Here is a 26,788-nt window from a genome sequence, read left to right as displayed (position 1 = left end):
TTAAACTAACTGTGACTTTTAGTAAGACCTATCTGGGCAATAATACTTCCTATTGCCATCCTATGATAACTGATAAGGACTACGACTAGTCTCATCCAAGTTCTACAACAATCCAGCTATTATAATGGTACAGACTCAAGTCTTTTTTTAATGATATAAACACTTTGAAGAAGGAAAATAATTTATTGCCTCAAATATAAAAGCAATCACAAAAAATTCCTCACTAGAAACAGTACCCATATCTCTTAAATGTTGCATTACTTTGACAGTTCAACCAAAATAAAATAGTAGAACATGGACAAATAAAAAGAGTTCGTATCATCTCTCTGGTGATAGATGACAGTCATTATATCTCCTTTAAGGCTTTCTTTTAACATCAGAAATCTAAATCTAATCTACTTAAACAAACCAGTTAACATAAGCACTTCCTTCCCACCAAAACAAACAGTGTATATATTGAGTTCTAATAGAGAGTGCATCCTTGGGAACAGAGGTAAGCAATCTGCTGCCTACAGGCTAAGAATGGTTTCTTACATTTTAAATGGGATGTTTTAAAAAAAGAAGAAGAATACGCAACAGAGACATGTCTTAACAGAAAAAGTTTGCTAACTCTTGGGCCAGAAGAAAAACTTTCTAATTCTACTATATAGAGTAAATATGGGGATCAAAATCTTCCATTTTATATTGTCGAAAAGTAATGATATTAAAGCCTAAGGACCATTTACTATAGAGTATATCTATATAAAGACCACATGTAACAGTAATAAGTTAATTTTATTATGTGTTTTATATATTTTGACATGAAAAGCTATACAAGTAATAACAGTCTAAGATTTAAATCTAAATCTTTAGTTAATATGTAGTGTTTCTTTATTTCCAAATGTACAAAATAAATATAATGGATATCCAGGTGGACACAATCAGTAGATCCTAATTAGTTTACCTAAACAAACTCATCTATTTAAAGAAAATTTGTATATTTTTTCCATATTTTACATTATTTGTAAATATAATGCATTCTGTAACAACTATTCTATTTAAGATGCTTTATATAGATATACACACATATATACTGCATTATTTAAAAATATAATTTGTTCTCTAGTGCCTAAATAAACTTATCTAAATAAACTTATAGTAAGGAGCCTCAAATAAAGCAAACAGCTTTATGAGAACAATTTCTTTAAGGCAAATATTTTACAAGGCTCAATAAGTGAAATGTTGCATATCAAATAAAACAGCAACTATCAGAAAAATATACAGATTATATTTTTCTAGGCAAGCAGGTGAGAAGGATATGTGTGCAATTTTTTTGTAAGGTAGATAGAATGGTTATTTTTTTTTGGCCATTTTCTTTCGATCTAAATGTACATTTATCTACACAAGTCCAATGCATTAAAGAAAAAGGTAAAACGAAACAAAAACCTCTAGAAAGAACAATATATTCTGAACAGATAGAGTAGATGCCTTTCAAAATCTGTATGGAATATGATTCATATAAACAAATTACCATGCCTGGGCAAAAAGAACTAAGGTTCACCATAGTTTTTCACTTTTTTTACAACTTAACATTTTTAATAGGAAAAGCTTCAAAGTCATTCATCATATATAGGAACATTTTTTAAAAGGGCATATTTCTCAACGATGAAAACCAAACATAAAAATTTAGTGTATGTAAATTAAAAATCTAAATAAGATAATCTCTGAAATCATTTGAACCAAGTGTTCAAACTAATCAAACAAATGCCCTGCTATTATAGGGTAAATACCTTTTAAATCTAGTATGTTATGCCAGTTAAAGCTGAAGGAATGAGTAAAAGGATTTAGCATTAGCATCATTAAGTTTGTAGACATATAAGAATTCATGATGCATTTAAAAGATTAATGATTTAATTCAATACAATCTAAAAATTTCTATCATTAATCTTATGATTAATTTTTCCTACTGGAAAGAGAAAACATAATATGATTAAAGTTATTTTGCATAGGAAAAGAAAAACAAAAAGAAGCAGTTACTTGCAGCAAGCAAGCATAAAGTACTCACTGTTCCTGACTGCGGCATAGCAAACACATCAATCACTCTGACCGTGTAATCATCAACGAATTCTCCAAGCATCAGACCCATAACTTCCATTGGAACTCCAGCACGGCCATGTTTTAACATCTGTAAAGAGGAAGATACGTGGGCAAGAAGAATGTATCTTTGAGCTCTTTGGTCCCTCTTAAAAAAACCCAACTAATTTTGTTTCGGAGAAAATAAAACATTCTATTTTATAAATGCACCTAAAACAATAGCTTCTGTTTGAAAGGATTAAGGTGACAAATATTCTGAGCAAAAGATGCAGTGAAAGCCACAGAGCTCTCTAAGCAAGTAACTATATTCATTACTTACTTTTAACAGTGCCAAGGAAGAGATATAGACTTGTTCTGCTGTGTCCACTGCAGGAGCATCTGTAGGTGGCCCCTAGGAACAAGTACAACTATTATAAATACACAGAGTTTATGAGTTTAAAATTCAAGTTACATGTCATATAAACTTGATTATTTTAGGAGAATTTTGGAAAAACATGTCAAGTACCCTTTCATTTGGTTATAACATAATCAAAGACATTTGCAAATTTCAAACCTGTAGAAAACAGATAAAACTTAGCACTCATGTTAGTTTCTAATGGACATAAAGCTTAAGTCTTTCAGCAATGATAATTTACCTGAGCCACGAAATAACTCTAATGTACCAATTATCCCCACATTACCACAATTTGTATGTAAAATGCTGTTGGACTAGCACAATTAACTGAAGGATCAACACAAACAGCAAATTCTCTGAGCTTGATTTTCAGCTAAAGATAGCATGTAGATTAGGGCTATGGGATTGCTTTGCAGATTCATAGGCATAGTGGAGGGAGAAGAGGGAAGAAGACTTCTAATCCCTAGATGAAAGAGCTGTGATCAACATACTCTGCACTTCACCTAATGAAGTTGTTTCCTCCCTCTACACAACAACAAATTTAACACAATTGCCCCAGGTGTGAACAACCTGGTTGAGACAGGTGTAGCTAACATGAAAATACTTCCAAAATCCTGACCACTACTTTTAAAACAAATATTACGGCCGGGCACGGTGGCTCACGCCTGTAATCCTAGCACTCTGGGAGGCTGAGATAGGAGGACTCCTCCAGGTCAGGAGTTCTAGACCAGCCTGAGCAAGAGTGAGACCCTGTCTCTACCAAAAAATAGAAAGAAATTATCTAGACAACTAAAAATATATATATATAGAAAAAATTAGCCAGGCATGGTGGTGCATGCCTGTAGTCCCAGCTACTCGGGAGGCTGAGGCAGAAGGATTGCTTGAGCCCAGGAGTTTGAGGTTGCTGTGAGCTAGGCTGACACCACGGCACTCACTCTAGCTAGGGCAACAAAGCGAGACTCTGTCTCAAAAAAAAAAAAGAATTCTATCTTCATGAAAAGAAACAAACATCTTTTGACTATAACATTTACCTGAACAAAGCAACTTACATAAAGTTCTTACCCTCAAGATGCCTACAATCTTGTAAGTGTGATTCTGCCCCAATTAGTACACATAGAAAATTTCTTATTTTTTAATACTGAGCAGTCTGGGAAATTACAATGAGATGTGACTTAAAATTACCAGGCCCTGTTTTGCTTAAAGTTTCCTTTTCAAGTTGTAAACCAAAATTCTCTCTCCCTTTTATGCTCTTACTGAAATTAAAAAACTGTTTTACTCATTATATCCCACAACTTATATGTACTTTGTCTTTCTATTTATATGCTAAATGCTGTGGTTTTGTTTTGCTTAAAAACTCATAATATTTACTGGAAGCATTAAGTATAAAAGGTTGTAGAATAAGTTTTCCTTAAATAAAATCACACAGAAAAATTTCCTGTTTTTATTTATTTTTACACAAAGTAGTGAGAAAAATCAAGTCCCTCAAATTTTGTTTTTAGTTTTAAACACCAGGCAATAAAGCTGAAAAAAACACCAAATTCTTCATGTATTATCACCTAACGTAGCTTTATTGCTTATCTTTCAAATAGGTAAGAATATTTCAGAATGAAAACTGCCAAATGAAAACTCTGCTAAAGCTAGCTAAAGTAATATTAGACCAAAGCATCTGCTGAAGTCTTCAAATAAAACCTGATTTTAGTGATAATTTTGTTCATTCAACTAAGAAAGTTAAGAAAGATAAAGAAAAAGGTGAGGACAATAGTAAGTTAGTTGTGATGAAAGGTTCTGAGGGAGTAATACTTCAAGGTTAGGACAAAGTTTTAGTTAAACAGCAGGAATAAGTTCTAGTGATCTACTGCACATCATAGTAACTATAGTTAATAATAATGTACAGGCAGTCTCTAGGTTATGGATATGTTCCAGAGAATATCTTTAGGTCGGATTTCTATGTAACTCAGATCCCTGATGAACAGTGCATCTACAGTAATAATAATAATAATAATAATAACAACAACAATACTATAATGGCTCATATGTGGTAATAGTAATATATGTAATACTGTAATAATAATAATACTCTTGTACTGTAATGATAAGTTACAGAATCTATTGTGCTCTTTTTTTTAATTCAAACAAACAAAACATAAAACCAAACTCATAACAAAAAGTTTAGACAGGAGAAATTTCAAAAAAGAATATTAAAGGTTAACGCTCACCTAATGTTCCATCAATGCTAGGCTAAAATGAATGTCATGCATATTTTGATCTCTAACCAAATCAATAATAATCTTTCCATTTCAAGAATTAATCTACTACGCTGCTTAGTAATGACTGATGCTTTCATTGGAGCACTGCCTTTCACGTGTTCCATTATTCTCACTTTATAATTGTTCCCACAGTGAAGCCACCGAAGCCTAATGCTCTCCCAATGAATTACGGTATTTGGCCTCTCTCTGAATGCGTATTTCTACTTTTCCTTCCATTGTCATAACCTTCCTCTCAGGTGCAGGCTCACCAAAACTAGTAGCGGACTTTCACTTTGGAGGCATGGTCATAAGGGTAAATACACATTCACAAAACCAAATAAAAAAGTTAAGACAAAAGTGATGCTGTGCATAAGGGACTGTAGAAGCAATGAGACTAGCCGTTACTGCTCACACCATGCAGGTATGTCTACGTGCGTGGAAGAAACTAGTTCCTAAATTATTAATTTAACACATCAACTGCCACACTAGAAAAAAAATTTTTTTCTTTGGGGCCACGGTGTTTTATTACAATAATAGAATAAAAACTTCAAAAACAAAATGATCCTTTCTAATTTTATGAAAAATTTGTTATTTTTTATTGTTTTGTGTTTGTGAATTATATGCAACTTGAAAAATAGTTCTCACGGCTCCCAAGGTGCGGAGACATGAGTTACATATGCTTTACGAGGCCCCGGGCTCAAAACTCGTGAGTTTATGTAGTAGTTAATGTGTTAATTATAAATTATCCTTATGGGGAGCCTTGGGAGCCCGTTCATAAGTATAGAACACTGTAAGTTGAGTCATCCATAACCCAGGGATTGCCTGTATTGCATATTTCAAAGTAACTAAAAAAACTTTAGATGTTCTCATGATAAAAAAATAATAAATTTTTGAGATTACAGATATGTTAGCCTGATTTGATTATTCCTATACATTTATCAAAACATCACACTATACCTCACAAATACATATAATTATTTGTCAATTAAAAATAAAACTTAAAAAAAGGTTAGGATAGTGAAAACTGTATTCATAAAATTATTCCTGGATTTAGAACAATTTTAAAATTTTCATATGGAGAAAGAAGTTAAACTGGTATCTTGACTGTAGTTATTAATACAGCCTTTTTCAACTTGCCAGAAAATATTTATTTAGAAAAAAGAGGGAAATAAAGCATCACACCATTACCAAAATGTGTAACTGACAGAATCCAGAAACTATTTCTGCCATCAATGAAGGAAGAAACACTCTGTTTTATTCAACATTATATATAACCAGTACCTAGCAAAATGCCTGGCACATAATAAGAAGTATTGGCTGAAAGAATGAATGAATAGATTAAGGTACTACAACAGAAAAGAAAAATACCAACCAGTTACTCTGTGAGAGAGAGAGAAAGCCACATGCAAGTAGGTAAAGAGAGGGCTCCTCTCTTACAATCTATTTTCTTCTGGTTCAGAAACACACTAGCAGAAAGCCCAGGTATTAAGAGAAAATCGTGCAGCTGTTTCTTTATTGTTTGAGTGCTGTTTTTGAGGCTGCAGCCAGTGATATATCCTGCTGTCCCTTTCACCCCCATTACTACTATTTCTTGATCTAGTCAGAGACTAAGTTTCCCAGATGAAAACTTGGCAAGAAGTAAAGAAGAGTTGGTAGTGGTGAACTGCATCCAGACAGGAAAGGAGGGAAAAGGGGAGACACCCCATGTAATACACTGACTATGGGACAAGGTGTTAAGGATCTCAACTAACAGTGAATATCTGAAGCTATTGTTTTTCTATACGCTCACCCATTTAGAATAGCACACAACCAGGCAATAGAAGAACACTCCACTAAAGATACTGGAAACTGAGGTCAGAGAGGTATATAAGAATGTGTACAGCTACAGATCAGAGATGACCCATTAACTCTCCAAGATAAGAAAAATGTGGGGCTGTGGACAATGTACATCCATTATCTTTTGGCAGACACTCCTGGAGAACAGCATTTTGATGATTCAAAGAGAAGAATGCCATATAAAAATAGGAATTATGAACAAAATTTTAGAGAACTACTTGACATCAGTAGACTATAAGGTTTCTTATATTTGAAATAGAAAGAGGACAGATCAAGATGAAAACATGAAAAATAATTTAGAATTAAAATCACACTGAGAGAAACAAGGGTAAAAACATTATGACAAATTTAACTCAGTGATACAGAATACAAACTTTAAATGACATCCCAGATGAAAAATAAAGTTAGAAATGAAAACTTTCAGAAATATAATGAAACTAGAAGACAAAGAAAGGAGCTCTAAGCTAAAAAATACAGTTGTTCCTAAGGATAAAATAAGAAATGGAAAGAATCAGTAAGTAAAAACAAAGCTGAAGAAAATTTTCTTGAATTTAATGAAAAGCTCAACTTTTGGATCATCATATGTCAGGCAATAATCAATGAATGTCAGTCAATAATGCACTATATCTTAAAAAATCTTAGCTAAATCTTAATTACATAGATAAAGCAAAACATCTAAAACCATACAAGTAGGAAAACCAAATAGCCTGCAGAGAATAAAACGCAACAAAGGTTGACTTGGGATTTCTTTGCACACTAAATGGCAAAAAACAATGAAGAAAGTTTCAGAGTTTTCAGAGAGAAACTGAGTCAAAATTTAATTTTATACTCAATTTTTTAAAACGTCTGAAGGTCCACAGATATGTTACTAAATATGCAAGGGCTCAGAAAATGTTTCCATAAATCTTCCTTGAAAGAACTTCTTGAATAAATGATCCAGTTGAGCATCTCACCCACCCCAAATAAAAATTAGAAGCTAAGAAATGGAAAAGCCAATATATTTTTAAAAATCTGTTAAGACCATTGAACACAATTAAAAACAAAGATGGAGCTAAATAACATAAATAACCAGAGTCCAAATCCATAATTACTATCCAAGTAACTAAGTGCTGACTTTGACTGTTCTGGAAATGTGGATTAAATAGTTTTTTGAACTCAACTTTAAAGTAACCATAATAAAAATTAAAACACAATGTACACCTAACCAAGTTAATGGAGAAGAAAAATCAAACACAACATTGACAAATAAACAACAGTAGAAAACCTTTCAAGAAAGAAGAAAAACAAGAATACCAAACAACGTAAGATCAAATATATTGGCTATGAAAATGTATAAATTGATTAAAGTCCTTTGTTAAAAGATAAAAGCCTCTTATAATGGATTTAAAGTAGAATTTCATATATATGCTGCTTAAAAGTAACAATTAAAGCAGAAAATACTGAGCAAGATTTGTCAATGAGATCTACATTTCTTATGTAAAAGAAGCCACAATGGTCACTATGGTTCACTCACCTTGCTTTTCTTCAGTGATGTATTACATTAATATTTCCTAGTGTTAAATCACCTTTGTACTTCTGGATTAATTTTTTGTTTTATTTACTACATTTTTACTCATGGTTTTTGTTTCTCATGAGTGAGACTGGTCTTGCATTTTCTTTTTTCTGTTAAATTTGTCAGGTTTTGATATCATTATGCTAGATTTATAAAATACACTGGAAAATTTTACAAGTTTTCCAATTACACAGTTTTCCATTTTCTATGTTCTAATAATATGTGTGTGAATAAAAAATTATCTATATCTTTAAGATTTGGAAGAGTTCATTATTAAAACATTTGGCTCTGAGGCTGTTTTTGGAGCTAATTTTTATAACTTTCAGTGGTATTAATAAATTCAGGTTATCTATATCTTGAGACTAGATGGATTATATTGTTGCAGAAAGTTTCATTTCATTTAGATTTCAAAGTTATCACCACAGAATTGAACATATTCTATTTTAATTTCTCATTTTTTCTTTTTTAATACTGCGAGCATTTAAAACTAAATTTGCTTCTCCATATCATGTTACAGCACCACCCAGATGGATTAAAGAGTTATATTTTTTCAAAAAGCAATGCATAACAAAAACTACACTAAAAATAATTGGTGAATGTCTATATGATCTGGGTAAAGAAATACATTTTAGGTACAAACTCAACTGAATAAATAAAGGAACACAAAACTAAAAACATAATCTAAAATTTATGAATACTGACAAAGTTAAAAAGCAGAACAAAACACCCTGAAAAAATAGTTTTCCCATTTATGACAAAAAGTCAATAAACTATAAATTTTAAAATGCTAAAACTACAATGGAAACATGGGCAAAGAATATAGAGAGACTAATTACGCAAGAAATAATACATGATGAAATAAATATGAAAAATGCTCAACCTCCCTAGTTAACCTTCTTTAATTAAAGAAATGCCAATTAACACATTAAGACATTGTGGGTTTTTTTCCTACCAAATAAGCTTTACAATGCCCAATTTTAGAGAAGGTATAACGAAAAAAAAACACTATCAGCACCATTGGTGGGAATATAAAATGGTATTAATATAATCTATCAGAAAAGCAACTCAGCAATGTATATCAAGAGCCTCACAGCTACACAAACTTTTTGACCTACTCTTTCACTCCTAGAAATTATTTGAGTAAATAAGCAGAGATGTTTGCAGGAACCAGAACACTCAAGATAATTCTTTTAACAATACAAATAACTTAACCTATAATTTAAAAGCATTGTTGAAACCCCCTTTCTCTGAGATCTCTATGGCTCTGGCCATCTTAACCAGCAATATAACCTTAAAAGTAAGTACCCTAACCCGGGGGATGGACACGCTTGAAGCTCCGACTTGGGGGGCTTGGGGGAGGAGGGGCAAGGACAACATACGTAACCTAAACATCTGTACCCCCATAATATGCTGAAAGAAAAAAAAAAAAAAGTAAGTATCCTAACCTGCTACTATACTGAATATTTTAACTTAAATCTTGAAGGAACCCTCCCCTAACTTAAAAAGAATGAGGTGATGTTGTAGAGAAAAAGGAAATCCTTGCATGTTGTTGGTGGAATGTAAACTGGTACAGCCATTATGGAAATCAGTATGGAAGTTTCTCAAACAATTAAAAAATAGAACTACCATATGATCCAGCAATTCCTCTTCTGGGTATATACCCAAAGGAGAAATCAGCGCCATGCAAAGATATCTGCACTCCCATGTTCACTGCAGCATTCACAATGGCCAAGATATGGAAATAACCTAAGTGTCTGCCGACAGATGAATGGATAAAGAAATTCCATTCTTTAAATAAAGCGCGCGCGTGTGTGTGTGTATGTGCGCGTATGTATATATATGCAATGGAATATTATTCAGCCATAAAAAGGAAATCCTGCCAATTGTGACAACATAGATGAACCTCAAGGGCACTATGCTAAGTGAAATAAGACAAAGAAAGACACATACTTCACTTATAGGTGAAATCTAAAAAAGTTGAACTCACAGAAACAGTAAGTAGGACAGTGCAGTGGCTCACTACCAGCACTTTGGGAGGCTGAGGCAGAAGGATCACTTGATGCCAAGAGTACAAGATCAGCCTAGGCAACATAGCGAGACCCCCGTCTCTACAAAAAATTTTAAAAATTAGCTGGGCAAGTGCCTGTAGTCTCAGTTACTGAGCAGGCTAAGGCAGGAGGACTGCTCGGGCCTGGGAGTCGGAGGTTATAATGAGCTATGATTACGCCACTGCACTCCAATTTGGGCAAAAAAGCGAGATCCTGTCTCAAAAAAAGAAGGGGGTAGGGAGAGAAAAAGAACAACAAAGTGAAATGTAGACTACATTGCCTCTTTCTTTTTAAGTTAGGGGAGGGTTCCTTCAGGATTGTAAGTTAAAATATTCAGTATAGTAGCCGGTTAAGGTACTTACCAGAGGCAGGGAGGCGGGGAAAAGGCGAGATGCAGGTCAAAGGGTATAAACTTTTGGTTATAAGATGGATAAGTCTGGGGGATCTAATATACAGCATGGTAAAGTGACATGTGTACACTAACTTGATTGTGATGATCATTTCACAAAATATATGTATATCAAATCATCACATTGTACATCTTAACATCAAATAGTTTTGTCAATTATACCTCAATAAAGCTGAGGAGGAAAAAAAAAAGAAAACTAAGAAAAAAGCATGGCTGGCAAGTACATTCACATGAAGGCAGATTTCTCTCCCTTTTTGGAAGCCATGATAACAACAAGAGGTAAATTAGGAATGAACCTATACAACAACCAGGTAGGCTTATGTTTACCAGTGCAAAGCATTTTTAGAGCACTCAAGGATACAGCCTTTTTTGGGCCAATTCTTGACTCTACTAGTAAAGTATTCTACTTCAGAGAGTTCTTCATTATCAGTATCTGAGCTACCCAGGACAGGAACATGACTTAAAGTCATGATATATAGGAAATGTTCAAAAGAACTTGATGAAATTTGGAAAAGACAAGACTCAAGGTACAAAACATCTCTCTTTAAATACCTAAAAAGTTGCCTGATAAAGTTTAGACTAACATTTCTCAAAGTTCTCAAAGTTCTCTCTGAACCAGTCCAATCAGCATTACCTGGGAACTTGTTAGCAATGCTTATTCTTAACTGAATCAGAAATTCTGAGAGCAGAACCCAGAAATCTGAGTTTTAAAAAGTCTTCCAGGTGATTCTGATGCTCACTAATGTTTGAGAACTATTGATATGGACTATATAGTATAGAGAACTAGGAGCTAATGGGAAGAAGCTATGAGATAGTGAATTTGGGTTCAATATAAGAAAAAATCTTATATTAGTCCAAGGTATCTAAAGAAGAGTTAAAGTTAATAGTTTCCTGTAATTGGAGTTAATCTAACATAGCTATTCCAGTTGGTTAAAATGCTATAAAAAGGGTTCAATGACAGACTAAAACAATCAACGAATGATTAAATCAGACAATATTTTTAGGTTCTCTCCTAATTTACTATTAGTCATCATATTGTCTCCCAAGGGAGACAGCCCAAATTCATTGTCTTCAAAAATAAAACTCTTCATTTTCTCTACAAATTAACCTAACTTATCATTCTAATTAATATCTTGAGTCTCAAGCTAGAAATCTAGACAAAAATTCTGTTAACTTGCTCCTTCACTCCTTATATTCCATATACCACCAATTTTTCTCAATTCTTTGTTATTCTGCAGTGTGGCAGAGATTTTAAAAATATTTATTTTTGAGAAATGAGTTGCAAGAAAATACCATCCAAAGAGTTCACTCCTAGGCAACTAAATTTGGAATATACTGTGTATCCACTTTACCACCAAAAATGTATGTTGTATGTTAAAATATAAAAGGCTTTAAGAAAAATCCTAGGGTAGAAAAAAATCTGTTTATCTTTGTTTAACCCAAAGTCTTCCAAATCATTACATGAGCCACACAGTCCCATCAGAGAAAATCTGGAGTTTCTTTTTCAGGCTCTGAAAAAATATATCATTTTTATCCAATGTGTGGCAAAGATCAATCCCAGGCCACAAATAATACTTAAGTATTGACCATGTGCCTAGCAATTCAGCGGTGTGATTAAACAAAGCCTTCAAGAAACTTGTTAGGTACTCAAAATATACCCTACTGCCATAGATCAGAAAGCTAAACAGTATTATCATCAAGACTAAAATGCAATTTCTGACTTCTAGTAATATACTTTTTCTACTATAGCATACCATCCCATTTTCACATGCCCAGATCTACTTTCATTCTGGAGGCTTATTTCATTTCCTTTGTTTATAATTTTAGAATTTTCTGCCACCTGGAGCCATTTCCTATTGACTATATATGTGTAAGCATATAAAATTAAAATTTGAGTATAACTTTAATGTATTTTAAAGAAGGGAGTTAATGTAAAAAACAAAAACAGGGGCCGAGCGCAGTGGCTCATGCCTGTAATCCTAGCTCTCTGGGAGGCCGAGGCGGGCGGATTGTTTGAGCTCAGGAGTTTGAGACCAGCCTGAGCAAGAGCGAGACCCCGTCTCTACTAAAAATAGAAACAAATTAATTGGACAACTAAAAATATACAGAAAAAATTAGCCGGGCATGGTGGCGCATGCCTGTAGTCCCAGCTACTCAGGAGGCTGAAGAAGAAGGATCACTTGAGCCCAGGAGTTTGAGGTTGCTGTGAGCTAGGCTGACGCTACTGCACTCTAGCCCGGGAGTGAGACTCTGTCTCAAAAAAAAAAAAAAGAAAAAAAAATCATCTTTCATTTATTGAGAAATTATTATACTTAAGAAACTAAGCTAAATGTTAGGTAAACTGAGGTTAAAAAAACTTGTACAATTATATAAATCAAATGAAAACCTGACTGCCAAATACTTTTTGAATTTTTAAAATTGACCTAGGCTGTTATTATTCTAAAAAATAGTGATGGAAAACAATGTCTTCTTTCTGGTGCTTAATAAACAACATAGCTCTAAAATTACCAGTTTATATAGTATATGAACTATTCAATTTAACTCTGTTGACCTTGTAACAACTATATTACTACCATAATAAACAAGAACAGAAAGTCATTTTTTGGAGATTGAATGTGAACTTAAGCTTCAAGATCCTTTAATAACTATTAGAATAACTGAAGGCACCAGGAAAACTAAAGTGGTTCTTAAGCTAACTAAACTGAAAACTAAAGAAAATTGGTCTATATTTCACACAATGCCACTATAAAATAAAAACACATACATCACCAACAATAGATAAGTAAAATAAGAAACATCTGAATGTTCTACAACTTTATAATCTACTGTTAAAACCTGAATGCTACCATTTAAGAATTGGGATATGACTTATAGTTATCTATTTCTGTAAAAAAATATGAAACTAAAATGTGTCTCTCATAAAAACAAGAAATTGAAATAATTACTTTTGCTATATAAATCTTCAATACTCAATTCCTACAAGCAACTCAGAAATCACCTAAGTCTGACTCTTTATTTAAAATAAGTTTGTTTTAAAAGGGGGGAATCCATGCCTTTTAAAACTTAGACTAAAAGTCTAAGTCAGCTATCTAACAGAACTGTAGGATAAAGAGTTGAACCATAGGCACAAGCAGTGTGACCAGCCTTTTATTCATTCATGAAAATCTAACCAACCAGTGATAGATATAAAGCTTGTTATGGACTCCACAAAGGCATCAAACTTACCTCTGTACAAGGAGTTCTGATCTGCCACATTTAGTAAAACAGAAATTATCATCTAGGTCCACAAATTTTAAATGTGGTCAAATTAAATGAGACATGAGTTGTTCCCCGCCTCCCATTTAGAAGGTTAAAATCTGATCCAGCATAAAAAGCTGTGACTTTTACTTGGGCAGCCTTCATTGACTAAGGGCTTAAAAAAAAAGGAAGGCATTTGCCATTACAATAGCATAAAAACTAACGCCTCAAAGTGTTACCTACTCAGGCTTTTTAACAAATTTGTTAACACTATTACTTATATTACTCCACCTTTCTCTTAGTGTGAACTGGTATCAATTATTTAGCCAATTTTATTATGTTATTAAAATACCTGCTGATTAAACATGAACCAAAGTGTCACTTAAAAGAAATGTAAAATAAATAGTATCACTGATCTGCAACACTCCAAAAATACCTAAAAATAGAAAGTCATTTTAGGAAATGACACCAAACACTTCAAACTTTGTTAAAAAAAAAAGTTGTTCTAATATTAAAATATTACATAGGGTTTATTTTTACAATGGCTGTTTAAAGGTGCATATTCAGAATTCTTTTTGAAAGTCTATTAAAATACTTGTTTTTTTAACAAAAAGAAAACAGATTTTATAAACAAATGAAGGTGATTATATTTTTACAAACAAAATAAAATCTAAACTTACAATTTATTGAGTAGTTGAAAGAAAATAATTCTTAATTTTATGGTATCCGATGTAATACTCAACAAATTCTATCATAAAATTAAAAAATCTGATGAAACCACTACCTTCAGTTTCCTCAATTAAAAACTACTTTGAAAATAACCTGAACACAAAATAAGTGAATTCAAACATATATAAATAACTACCACTGTATTGTTTATCTCTTACCCAGCAAGGTAAGAAACAACCTTTTAATACTTTAATTTTGTGAGTATTAAACAACTAGTGTGAAAAACAAGCTGCATGTAAACTATTTCTACTGCCTGAGCTTCAATGACTAGCTGAGGCAACCTGTTATAGGAGGTGTTAATTGGCAATAGGAGTACAAGTCAGAAGCATGTTCCCCATCGTCCTAACCCAGCAAGGCTAGGTCATTAAAGTGGAAATGAATTCTTTCATGTCGACTTAACCCTTTCAATGCATGATTTCAGCTGTTTTCTTTCAATTAATTTAAAAAACTTGTTACTTTTTAGAGTTAAAAAAAAAAAACGCCCCCCTCCCCAAAAGATCCTTTGGCTGACAGTTCCATAGACTGTATTATTCAGAAGAATAGAGCAAGTTAATTGCAATGTAATACTGCAACTCTCCCCTCTCAAAAACATATAAACTAATTGTTTTTCTCTAACACTGAAATGATACAGGATACAGTGTTTAGAAATAGCGTAGAACCACTCAGACATATAGGGGTTCAATTTATATTTCTGTTTGAGGATCCAACAACTGTCCCATTAATCATCTTAACCTTGGGATAGAATAGTGGTAATTTTTTAAATTCCCATAATGTCCATACACGAATCCCCAATATAAAAATGTTTTGAAACATATATGAGTTAATACACCTTTCTAATTATGTTTCATTATTCTGATAAGGTGCATAATCACAGCATAGCCTATGACTGGTTGCCAAAAAAGCCAAAATTCCTTTTATGGCATGATCTCAGAGCTTTCCAGATGGCACATTAATTCTTCAAAAGAAAAAAAAAAGACAAAAAGAAGGAAAGAAAATAAGAATGAAAATGTCAAAATAATGATGCATTGCTTTTCAAATGCCACATTTATAAATACTAATATTGCCATATATTTTAAGTATTATAGAAATTTAAAATAGTTATATAAATACTCTAAATATTACAAATAAAAATTAACATACATATACTGCATCTTTCATCTGAATAATCTTCAAAGTACTGACTTTAATAAAAACTCACAGTATCAGAGTAATAACTAAACATTAGAAAACTTATACCTGACACTATTTACCTTGTGATTAGCCAATAAATAATTACCAACATGACAGTGGGGATATAATTTGAGCCACTGTTGAAATATAGCTGGGTTCTTGAGTAACTATAAACAACAATATGCGTATTTATTAACTTCATTAGCAAAGACCAAGATAATGGGAAATATAATGCTTCAGGGATGTCAAAAAATGAGAATTGTACCATATTCCATATCTCTTTCCCTACCTCACCCACCTCCTCTTAAGTCCTCCAATTATTTGACAAAGTTAGTTCCTGTCTCTCTGAAAACTTTTTTTCCCTAGGCCTACCGAGCTCCTTCAATAAGTGGCTGCCCTGGAGCCAGTATTTTGAGAATATAAAAACTTCAGTAGGGTAAGGTTATATAATAGCAGGGGAGAGGGGAGAAGATGACACCATTATCTGGTTATAAAAAGACCCGTTCAAAGTAACATAGGGGCTAGTAGCCCAGTGCACAATGCCCAGCTGTGACATCTCTTTCCCTTTAAGACCACCCTTGATATTCACTTTGAAACAATTTTCACCTACTTAAAAATGTGTGTGTGTATGTGTGTGAAATATGTCATGAGCACCAATCACTTTAGACATCTATGAAATCTGTCTCACTAGAATAGGCACTGACTGTACTCCACTCTGAGTGGCAATCACTCTGCTCCATGTCAATGAGAAGGGAGCAAGCCCAATGCTTGACTATCACTGTTACAAAGAAGCATCATTCACAGAGGATCGTTTCAAATTTCAGAAACCAGAAGATAACTACAACCTTTAAGAGTGGCAAAAGCATGCTGTGTTTTATAACTGGAAGTAGGACCCCAAATCAAGCAGAACCTAAAAGTCTTACAACAGAACATTAAGGAATCAGAATTGTTCCATAATAGACCCTACAACTGGATTTAGAGTTCTTATAGTCACCAATGGCCCTTTATTTCATACCGTTCAACTATGACACTATTATTTATGTATTTAAATTATAAAACATGTAAAAATAAATCAACCATAAATAAATCGGTTATTCTGGAAAGCATCCATAATTCATTAATCAGCCCATCTTCTATGGAATGTTACAAAAACACAAAGAATGCACATTTTTATTTATTCACTCAACAACCACAGACTTGAGACCCCATATGCCATGTATTGTCTAAATAACAGTAAGCAGGTCCCTGCCCTTAAAAGGTTTATAAAGTAGAAGGCAGGCAAGAAATAATAGAAAAATCATGACTGAAACATAAATACAAAAATAGAGGCATATAAAGGGAGCACAGAAGTCATAGCAATCTATTTCATAAAATCTTCCCTTATGCTAAGAATTGAAGGATTTGTAGGTCTTTTCCAAGCAAAAAATAAAAGTAAAAAAGAAGAGAGAAGGGCAGGGAATGGCATTCCAAGGAGAGAAAAATGACACATTGAAAGGCACAGAGACCTGAAACAGCAATCATCCTGCATATTACCATTTGAAGCTTTTTAAACAATAAAATAGACTGACTAAAGCATGGATTCCTAATTAGTCAAACATGAGTTAATACTGCTTCAATTTCAATGGGTGCTTTTCTGAGGATGTGACTTTTTTTAAAGGGCATCTTTAAAAGTAGAAGTGCTTTTTTCTTATCCACACTTTTGCCTTTATGAAAAATATTCAGCACTTAAGAATATAAATCAGTTTGTTCTCTGACATGCCTAAAATAAATAACATAGTCACAAGACAATACTTGAAGGATAAGATGATGTGTTTTTTCATACAAAATGTTAAGTCTTAGGACATGATAGAATTTCACTATTGTGATATAGAGTGTCTCTTCAGTTTATAGAATTGGTACAAATATTACATCTGACTCAGTCTTGAAGCCAGGTTATTTCTCCTTAACATACAGTTCTCAGAACAAAATGCTCTTTTAACAAATAATATAAAAAGCTGACTATTTGACATCCCAGCAATGGGCACCAATGGAAGAGAAGACACAGAGTTCAAGGCTGGGATTAGTTGGATCACTGATCAAAGTAGCTGAAGGTTAAGTGGATGCTACTGTGATCAGCTGTTAGAGCCACTAAGCAGCCATAAAAGCTAGGCCCCGGAGGTGTTAACGCAGAATACTAATAACCTTGCCTACATGTGTGTGTCTTCCTTTATATTTTTCAAATATGTTATACTTGCATTTTGCTTTATTTTTCAAATGTTATTTATCTCATCTAACAAAAAAAAAGAGAAAGACAAAGGAACAATATATAAGAAAAACAGAGCACCATACAGAGAGGAGAAGGAATACAAAAAAATGGGTGAATATGGGCATGACTGTCAGGAAAAAAGAAAAAAAAAAGACTTGGGAAACCTGTGTGGCAGACACTATGACATGCACCAGGTATACAATGAACCTTAAAATGTAGTGTAGAAGACAGATGATACACACGTATATATAAAAATGAATGTATGATTAGAACTTGGATTTGGCGCCAAAATAATAGAAAAAAGAATAAGCCTTGGGGATATAATAAAAGCAGGGCCCAATCTTCAAAGAGCCTTCTCAGAAAGCAAATAAGCAATGAACATGTAAGCCAGTAGTTCTTAACCCTATTTATAGTTCAGAATCACAGGGAGAGTTTAAAAAATTCTGATGTTGGGGCCTACCCTCAGAGATTCTGATTTCTCAAATAGAGTATCTATATCTCAAATTCCACCATTTTATTTACCTTTTAAGAAACACGGATTGGATCTTTGGCACTTCACTTACATTCTTCCAAGGATCTCCTAAAGTGATTCTAAAGTACAGCCAAGGTTGAGAACCACTGATAGAAGCTTATAAAGCAAAAGATTTCATTATTGTGAGGTTAATGAAATGGCTAGGGTGAGTTTGCCCAACTAGCTAGCTAGGAATTTAAGAGGTCTAGAGCCAATAACCAAAGGCATCAAGTTCTGCATTACTACAGGCTTCTATTATAATTTCAAGTGAGTGAAATTTAGAGGTTTATGAAATGTCATAGAAATATGAAGTAGGAGTACAACCTCTATAGAAAGTAGTATGCAGATACTGCAAAGAACTAAAAGTAGACCTAACATTTTGATCCAGCAATCCCACTATTAAATAAAAAGGAAAAAAAGACATTTTATAGAAAAGACATTTGCATTCAAATGTTTATAGCAGCACAATTCACATTCGCAAAGTTGTGGAAACAATCCAAGTGCCCATCAATACATGAGTGGAGTAATATAATGTGGTACATGTATACCGTGAAGTACTACTCAGCCATAAAAAAACTATTTCTTTTGTAACAACCTGGATGGAACTGGAGATCATTCTTCTTAGTGAAGTATCACAAAAATGGAAAAACAAACACCACATGTACTCAATACTAAATTGGAACTAATTGATCAACACTTATGTGTACACATGAAAGAAAAACTCAAGAGAAATCGAGTAGGTGGGAGGCGGGAGGAGGGGATGGATAAATTCACACCTAATGGGTACAATGGACACTAACTGGGTGAAGGGCATACTTATAACTGACTCAAACTGTACAAAAGCAAATTATGTAACCAAAACTTGTATATCCCTATAAAACTCTGAAATTAAAAAAAAATGAAATATGAAATAGGGAGAGATTAATCAGGTTGGAAACATTATATATGGTAATTATTGCTGTCCATGAATTATTTCTGGTCCCTCTCTCAGGCACATAATAGGACTGCACTTCCCTGACCTTCTGAAGTTAAGTATGAACATGTGACTTGATTTAGCCAATGAAATGTAAATAGAAGTGACCTGTGTCATTTTCAATCAAAGCTTTTTAAGAGCCAGCATTCAATGACAAGTACTCTGTCAGCTTGAGTTCCAGAGTAAGGATGACACCACAGAACACACCATCCAGCTGAGATATGATAGACACGCAGTGTGAGTGAAAAAGAAAGGTTTGTGGTTTTAAGCCACTGAGATTTAGGGGTTGCCCCAAAGTATAACCCACCCTTCTTAACTAACACACCATAGAAGACTTCCAGGGGAAGGGGCGGAGTAAGGAATCATTTTAGTCTAGAAGGAAGGAAGTAATAAATTCATTAAACAAACAATGGAAGCAAAGGCCATTTCTTTAGACAGAGTACCTTACAAAAAGTCATATAATGGATGGGCAGAGTGGTATGGGACACTTGAGGAATTACAAATAGTATAATATAGCTAATTCAGGATATGAGAAGGTTGAAGCAGAAGATCAAGCTGGAAAGAGACAAATCATGAAGGATGTAAAATCTAGACAGCAGATCAACTCATAAAAGGGCCAAAGGGGCTATTCTGTGAAGATATACCAGTCTTTGACCTTCTTTCTGCCCTAGTGTATCTAAGTGATAAGACCACTCTCACTGGCAACCATGGCACACTATCACATATATCATTCTGGAAAACTCCCAGATGATGCTGATCATGGCCCTTTTGGGAGACATGGCCCTTCCTTTCCCATCTCCTTGAGAATCACTACACTTTGACCTGAGGACTATAATTTTTATCCTACAGTGAAAATGATTGAGGCCTTTTCAGGATATTTAAACAAATGAATAAAATAATCAGGTTACACATTTTAAAAAGAACCATGGAATTTCTGGTGGTGGGAACATTTACTAAGGGAGATTGGTGACAGGAGGATACAGGTAAGATTATGAATTAAGCAGAGGCAATGACAGAAGAGAAGAAACACATTCCAAACAGACTCCATAGTATAATAGCTGGGAACTATTAATAATTATATGGGGGGGAAATGGAGAAGTACAATGGAATTGCAGGTTTTGCCTTAGGCAGCTGAGTAAATATCAATACCATTAATCAAGATATCAAATACCTTCAAGCCATAGCCCAAATCTCCAGAATCTGACTGCTTCTAACCACACCTACATTACAGCATTCTGGTGATTAACTACAAGCGTATTTATGTGGACATGAAATCCATTTATATCATTTTAACTAATTCTGTTTTTACTCTTATTGGAAATGATCTGAGATCTCCTTTCCTTCCTATTACCTTGATTGAGACCTGACATTACAAAGTTCAAAGTGAAGTCGACATAGCTGTAATAACATTATATCCAGTCTGTCTGCAAATGGCTGGTTAGGCCCTACCCAAAGAGAAACAATTTAAGACTATCCAAAACCATTATAGAAGTAAGTTATTCACTCAAAATTAAACAGCTAGTCTTAGTGGGACTAGTTTGTTTCTTTCTCTATAAACTACTATAGCTCAACACCAAACAAGATTGCCATTTAAAAATACATGATACCAAGTTAAATTTGAATTTCAGATAGATATTTTTATTAAGTACATCCTAGACAATATTTGGGACATACTTACACTAAACAACTATTCATTGTTTATTTGAAATTCTGATTTAAATACGCATCTAGTATTTTTATTTGCTAACTCTAACAACCCTATCTCCAAGTAACTATAACTACTTTCTATTCTAAGTCCCTTTCACATTTTATTTGTTATGCCTAACTTAAGCCAGAGGCAACTTTATATTACTAAGCATACCAACACTTTTTTCAAAATCTATTACCACGTCTTTGTCTTTAAATAATACCTTTAAGACTAAAGTATCCTCACCAAATGGGCACTCACAGGACCCTGTTACGAAAAGAACACAAACTAAATTTACATCTGAATGATATATGTTTCATGTTTTCATTCTTGTTGGAAAGCAGTATCTACTTTGAAGTATCTTCTCTTTCCAAACACTAAAAGAATCATTTACTAACAGACAAATATGTCTTTTACTTCAGGCGAAAACATTCACAGTTCAGACCGCACCATGCACATAGCCCTGCTGGTCTCTCTGATTCCTCCCCCTATTCTAGCTAACAGTGAAATTTCCTCCCATACCCAGAGCAGTGCTCCATAGCTGCCCTAGATTTTCTCTGCTAAAACTCTTTGCCTCATCATGTCATTAAGTCTCCATTAAGTCAAACACTCTGTTTGGCATTTACTTGTTTGTAACTTCACACAGCATCCAGATCAGTGCTCTGCATACTACATTTGTTACCTGGGTGGAATGTCTTAATAGAAAAATCAAAAAGTTTAAAGAAGGCTACTGACATAATTGAAATAATTCCACACTAGAGAAAGATTGCCAAACACACACAAAAAAGATGGTATAACTCTTCGATCTCTTTATAAATATATGCAGTTTTGGCTTTTATTTTTGACTCACTCTCTCACCCACGAACATGCCAAGCATGATGCCTCTGTGAGCCAGGCATACATGAAAATGCCAAAGGCAATCCTTTGCTTGTGTGGTCTCCATTAAGAACTTTGTCTTAGAAAGATAAGTATATCCAAAAGGCAAAATAAATGAAAGGCTAGAGAAAAGGGAACTATTAGGGCTTGAACTGAAGCATACTTACAGAACAAGAGACTGAGATGGTAAACCAATTAGGCAGCAGACTGGGCACAGGGGTCATTTACTTAGACAGCTGATCTGTCTTAGGCCTAAGAGTAGAACGTTGCCCCCTTGAGAGTGAGAGAGCCCAATGAGGCAGATATGTGAGGGAACAACAAATGTTTTCTCTAACCACGGTTATTTATTTCTTTTAAAATCTACTGTGAAATATTTAAGAAATACAACGAGGTCTAATGAATAATACAATAAACTTACCACCCAGCTTATGAAATAAAACTTCACTAAAGCAGTTGGGCTGAAGCTCCTGTGTGTTTTTTCCTGATTGACTGCATCCCCACTCTCACTCTATACCCCCAGATATATCCACTATGCCAATTCTGGTGAATGCCTTTCTTTATAGTTTTACTACATAAGTGTACACAGGTAACATACATTTTTATTTTTAATATTTTTAAACTGTATATAAAAACGATCATACAGAATGTATTATTCCTCCACTTGCTTTTGCCTTCATTATGTTAGTATGAATTAATCATGCTGATGTGTGAAGATCACTCATTTTCACTTCTTTAGAAAATTCTATTGTTAAGCACAATTATATACACATTCTCCTACTGATGGACAATTAGGTTGTTTTCAAATTTTTGATATTATAAACTAGGGATCAGCAAACTATGGCCTGTGGACACACCAGTTGTTTTTTAAAATGAAATTTTATTGGAACACAGCCAGGCCCATTCATTTTTGTATTATATATGGCTGCTTTAGCATTACAATGGCAGAATGCAATTGAGTAGTTGTGACAGGGATCATATGGCCCACAAGCCTAAAATATTTACTATCTGGCCCTTTAAGGAAAAGATTACCGACCCCGTTACACACAATGCTGTTATGAGTGTCCTAGTATCCATGTGGGAAACTTTCTCTAGGGAATAGAATTAGGAAAAGATCTGCTAGGCTGTAGGGTAGGCAAATCTTTATTGTCACTAGATTCTGTCAAATTGTTTTCCAAGGGGGGTGTATATTACCACTAACTTATATGTGTTTATAGAACATTTGTGTTTCTTCTAATATTCATATTTTTTGCCCATTTTTAAAATTAGAATTTTCCTTATTGATTTGCAGAAGCTCAATATATATTGATAACTAATACTTTGTCAACTGTATGTTAGATATATCTTTCCCAATCTGTGGCTCATTGTTTTGCTTTTTACCCTTCTCCATGCCTCATCTGAAAAATGAGTATTATGAAAATAACAAAACTTCACAGAGTGGTAAAGATTACATGGCTTAATACATTTAAAGTACTTAGAAGAGTGCCTGGCACACAGTAAGTGTTCCACAAATGTTAACTGTTTTTGATGGTGTTGTTAGATGAAAATAAGTTTTAAATTTCAATGTAAATTAATCGATCTGTCCCTTTATTATTTGTGCTATCTTGTTTAAGAAATCCTGCCCTACACATTCTATTTTAAATATCCATAAAGCAACACAGGTCATCTTGTTTGTAGACTACCCCCTGAATGTTAAGAAAGAATAGCATTTTCTGTTAATTAGGTTTCAATTAACTAATTTGAGCAGATTTTCTTAAAATCTCAATATGATTTTAATACTAATCTCTCTGAAGTCTAAGTTCCATCTAGAATAGCTATTCCAACAAAAATTTCTCCCAGTAAAAAGTAAATAAAGGGGACATCTGCTTATGTCCAAGATAGAGTAACAGGGATTAAATTTACATTCCCACCTGAAACAAATAAAAAACGGACAAAACTATATGAAACAATGGTTTGTAAGATACTGATACTGTGATTAGACAACAAAGAACAGTGACCCCTGAACTGGGAAACAAATGAGGTGTGTCTTACTACTACCCTAGCCTACTGCCTTGAAACACTTTCCAGGCTACAGTGCAGGGGGAAGGAACCCAGGCAGAAGCTAGTGGACTCTCTGAGTTGAGGTGACAGAGCTAAGATTACTGGGAGACTAAAATAGCTTGAGTTATCTGGACAGAGTACCACATAAAAAATAGCTGCAAAAAGAGAAAACCCGGGGCCAGGCGCGGTGGCTCACGCCTGTAATCCTAGCTCTCTGGGAGGCCGAGATGGGCAGATTGTTTTGAGCTCAGAGTTCGAAACCAGCCTGAGCAAGAGCGAGACCCCGTCTCTACCAAAATTAGAAAGAAATTAATTGGACAACTAAAAATATATAGAAAAAATTAGCCGGGCATGGTGGCACATGCCTGTAGTCCCAGCTACTCGGGAGGCTGAGGCAGGAGGATCGCTTAAGCCCAGGAGTTTGAGGTTGCTGTGAGCTAGGCTGACGCCACGGCACTCACTCTAGCCCGGGCAATACAGTGAGACTCTGTCTCAAAAAAAAAAAAAGAGAGAGAGAAAACCCTAGAGATCTTCAGAGGGTTCTTCAGTGCATGTGTGTGAGGAAACTACCCAAGTCTGGGGAAAGAATCATCCAAAAGGATTAGAAAGAAGAGTACCTACCTCCCATACAGCACTGGAAACAGTGCCTGTGCTCACCAGCCAAAGTGGAAAATTTCAAAAATCACAAGTCATTGATTACAGTAGACAGAGGGTCTAGCCTAAATAGTGGAAAATAATGAGTCCTACAGAAGGCACTGCTCCAGTCTTACCTAACAAATAGTAAAAACAAAACTAGAAAGAATCAAAGAGGTTCCAAGTAATTCAACTGCATCCCATAACAAATACCAAGGATATTTATAAAAATAACAAATAGCCAGCACACAACATGGTAAAATTCACAATATGAGGCATGTAGAAAAAAATTACCAGACATGCAAAGAAGCAAGAAAATATGACCCACAGTGAGGAGATAAATCAGTCGAAACTGAGAACTAATACGGATGTTAAAATTAGCAAAGACATTAGAAAGTTTTTTAAACTGTCAAAAACTTAAGCAGAGACATATAAAACATAAAAATGACCCAAATCAAACTTTTTGAGATGAAAACTACAATATATCAGTGGTAACAGGATAAAGCAGGAAGTGAACTGACAGAGGCTTGGTAAAACTTTATCTCTAGGGTGTCAATGGTTGGCTAGAAGAAAAAATGCTGTAAGATGAAAAATATACTGGACAGGATTAATAGAAGATTAAACCTTTCACACACACAAGAAAAGAATGAACTTGAAGATGTAGCAATAGAAAATGAAACACACAAAGCAAAAAAACTGGGGGAAAAAATAAACAAAGCCATCTACAACTAAAAGCAGAAAAACATACATACCTTTGGGATTCCTGGGGAGGGTGGTAGAAGAACAGAAAAAATATTTGAGAAATAATGACCAAAATTTGTCCAAAATCGATGAAAATAATAAGCCTTCAGACATAGAAAGCTCAACAAACCACAAGCACAAGACACATGAAGAAAACTACATTAATGCATATCATAACCAAAAATCAGTGATAAAATCTTAAATGCATTATATTACACAATAATATGGATATAGAGTTCAACAGAACAGAATTCAAAGTTTAGAAATAAATCCTAACATTTATGATCAATTAATCTTTGACAAAAGCACCAGACAATTCAATGGGGAAAAAATATCTTTTCAACAAATGGTGCTGAGACAGCTGAATATCTACGATTCAAAGCACAAATTTGAACTCCGACCTCACGCCATGCACAACGTGGATCACAGAACTAAATATAATTATGAGCTTAAAACAATAAAACTCTTGAAAAAAACAGAAGTAAATCTTCATTAACTTGGGTCAGGCAATGATTTCTTAGCATGACAGCAAAAGCAAAAATCAAAAAAGAGAAGACTGATACAATGGATTTCATCAAAATTAAAAACTTTCGTGCTTCAACAGTCACCACCAAGAGGATGAAAAGAAACACTGGGTAAAAACAAAAAATAAAAAAGAAAGTGAAAAGACAAGTCACAGATTGCGAGAAAATATTTGCAAATCACACAAGGGGGGTTGTGCCCACAATAGATAAAGAACACTTACAACTCAATAACAAAAAAAAAAATTGCTTAATTTTTTAAATGGGCAGCAGACCTGCATTACAAAAATATTATGTCCTTCTGGTAAAAGGAAAATGATACTAGATAAAATTGGAAATGATAACTACATAGGTAAGAATGATCTTTTATCTTTATTTAAATCTTTAAAAGATAACAGTTTGCTGTGAAAACCAGTATGGTATTTTCTCAAAAAATTAAAAATAGAATTGTCATTTATTATGAACTGAATGTTTGTGCCCCCCTCCAAACTATATGTTGAAATCCTACCCCTCAATGTGATGGTATTAGGAGGTGAGGCCTTTGGGAGGTATTTAGGTCACCCTCATGAATGGGATTCATGCCCTTATAAAAGGTACTCCAGAGAGCTCTCTAGCTTTCTTTCTACCATGTAAGAATAGAAGAAGTCAGCAGTCTCCAAACCAGAAGAAGGTCCCCACTAGAACTCAACCAAGCTGGCACCCTGATCTTGAACTTCCTGTCTCTAGACCGTGAGAAATAAATGTTTCTTGTTTAAGCTACCGAATCTATAGCAATTTGTTAGAGTAGCCCAACCTAAGATATTATACTAAATGATCCAGCAATTCCACTTCTGAGTACAGTCATACCTATGGGGGATTGCTTCCAGGAAC

The 26,788-nt window shown here is 34.1% G+C and overlaps 1 protein-coding gene across 1 annotated transcript in view; it reads right to left on the bottom strand.

Annotated features, from left to right (window-relative positions):
* Positions 1 to 26,788, bottom strand: part of PSMD14 (proteasome (prosome, macropain) 26S subunit, non-ATPase, 14) — a 112,848-nt gene that overhangs the window by 53,300 nt on the left and 32,760 nt on the right. The window contains 2 exon segments of the mRNA XM_012655816.1: positions 2,045 to 2,164; positions 2,393 to 2,464. Of these exon segments, the coding sequence (XP_012511270.1) occupies positions 2,045 to 2,164; positions 2,393 to 2,464 (192 nt within the window).

Source organism: Propithecus coquereli, unplaced genomic scaffold (genome assembly GCF_000956105.1).
Source record: "Propithecus coquereli isolate 6110/MARCELLA unplaced genomic scaffold, Pcoq_1.0 Scaffold49, whole genome shotgun sequence".
Lineage (NCBI taxonomy): Eukaryota > Metazoa > Chordata > Mammalia > Primates > Indriidae > Propithecus > Propithecus coquereli.
The sequence above is the reverse complement of the archived record's forward strand: the minus strand, read 5'-3'. Positions and strand labels throughout refer to the sequence as shown.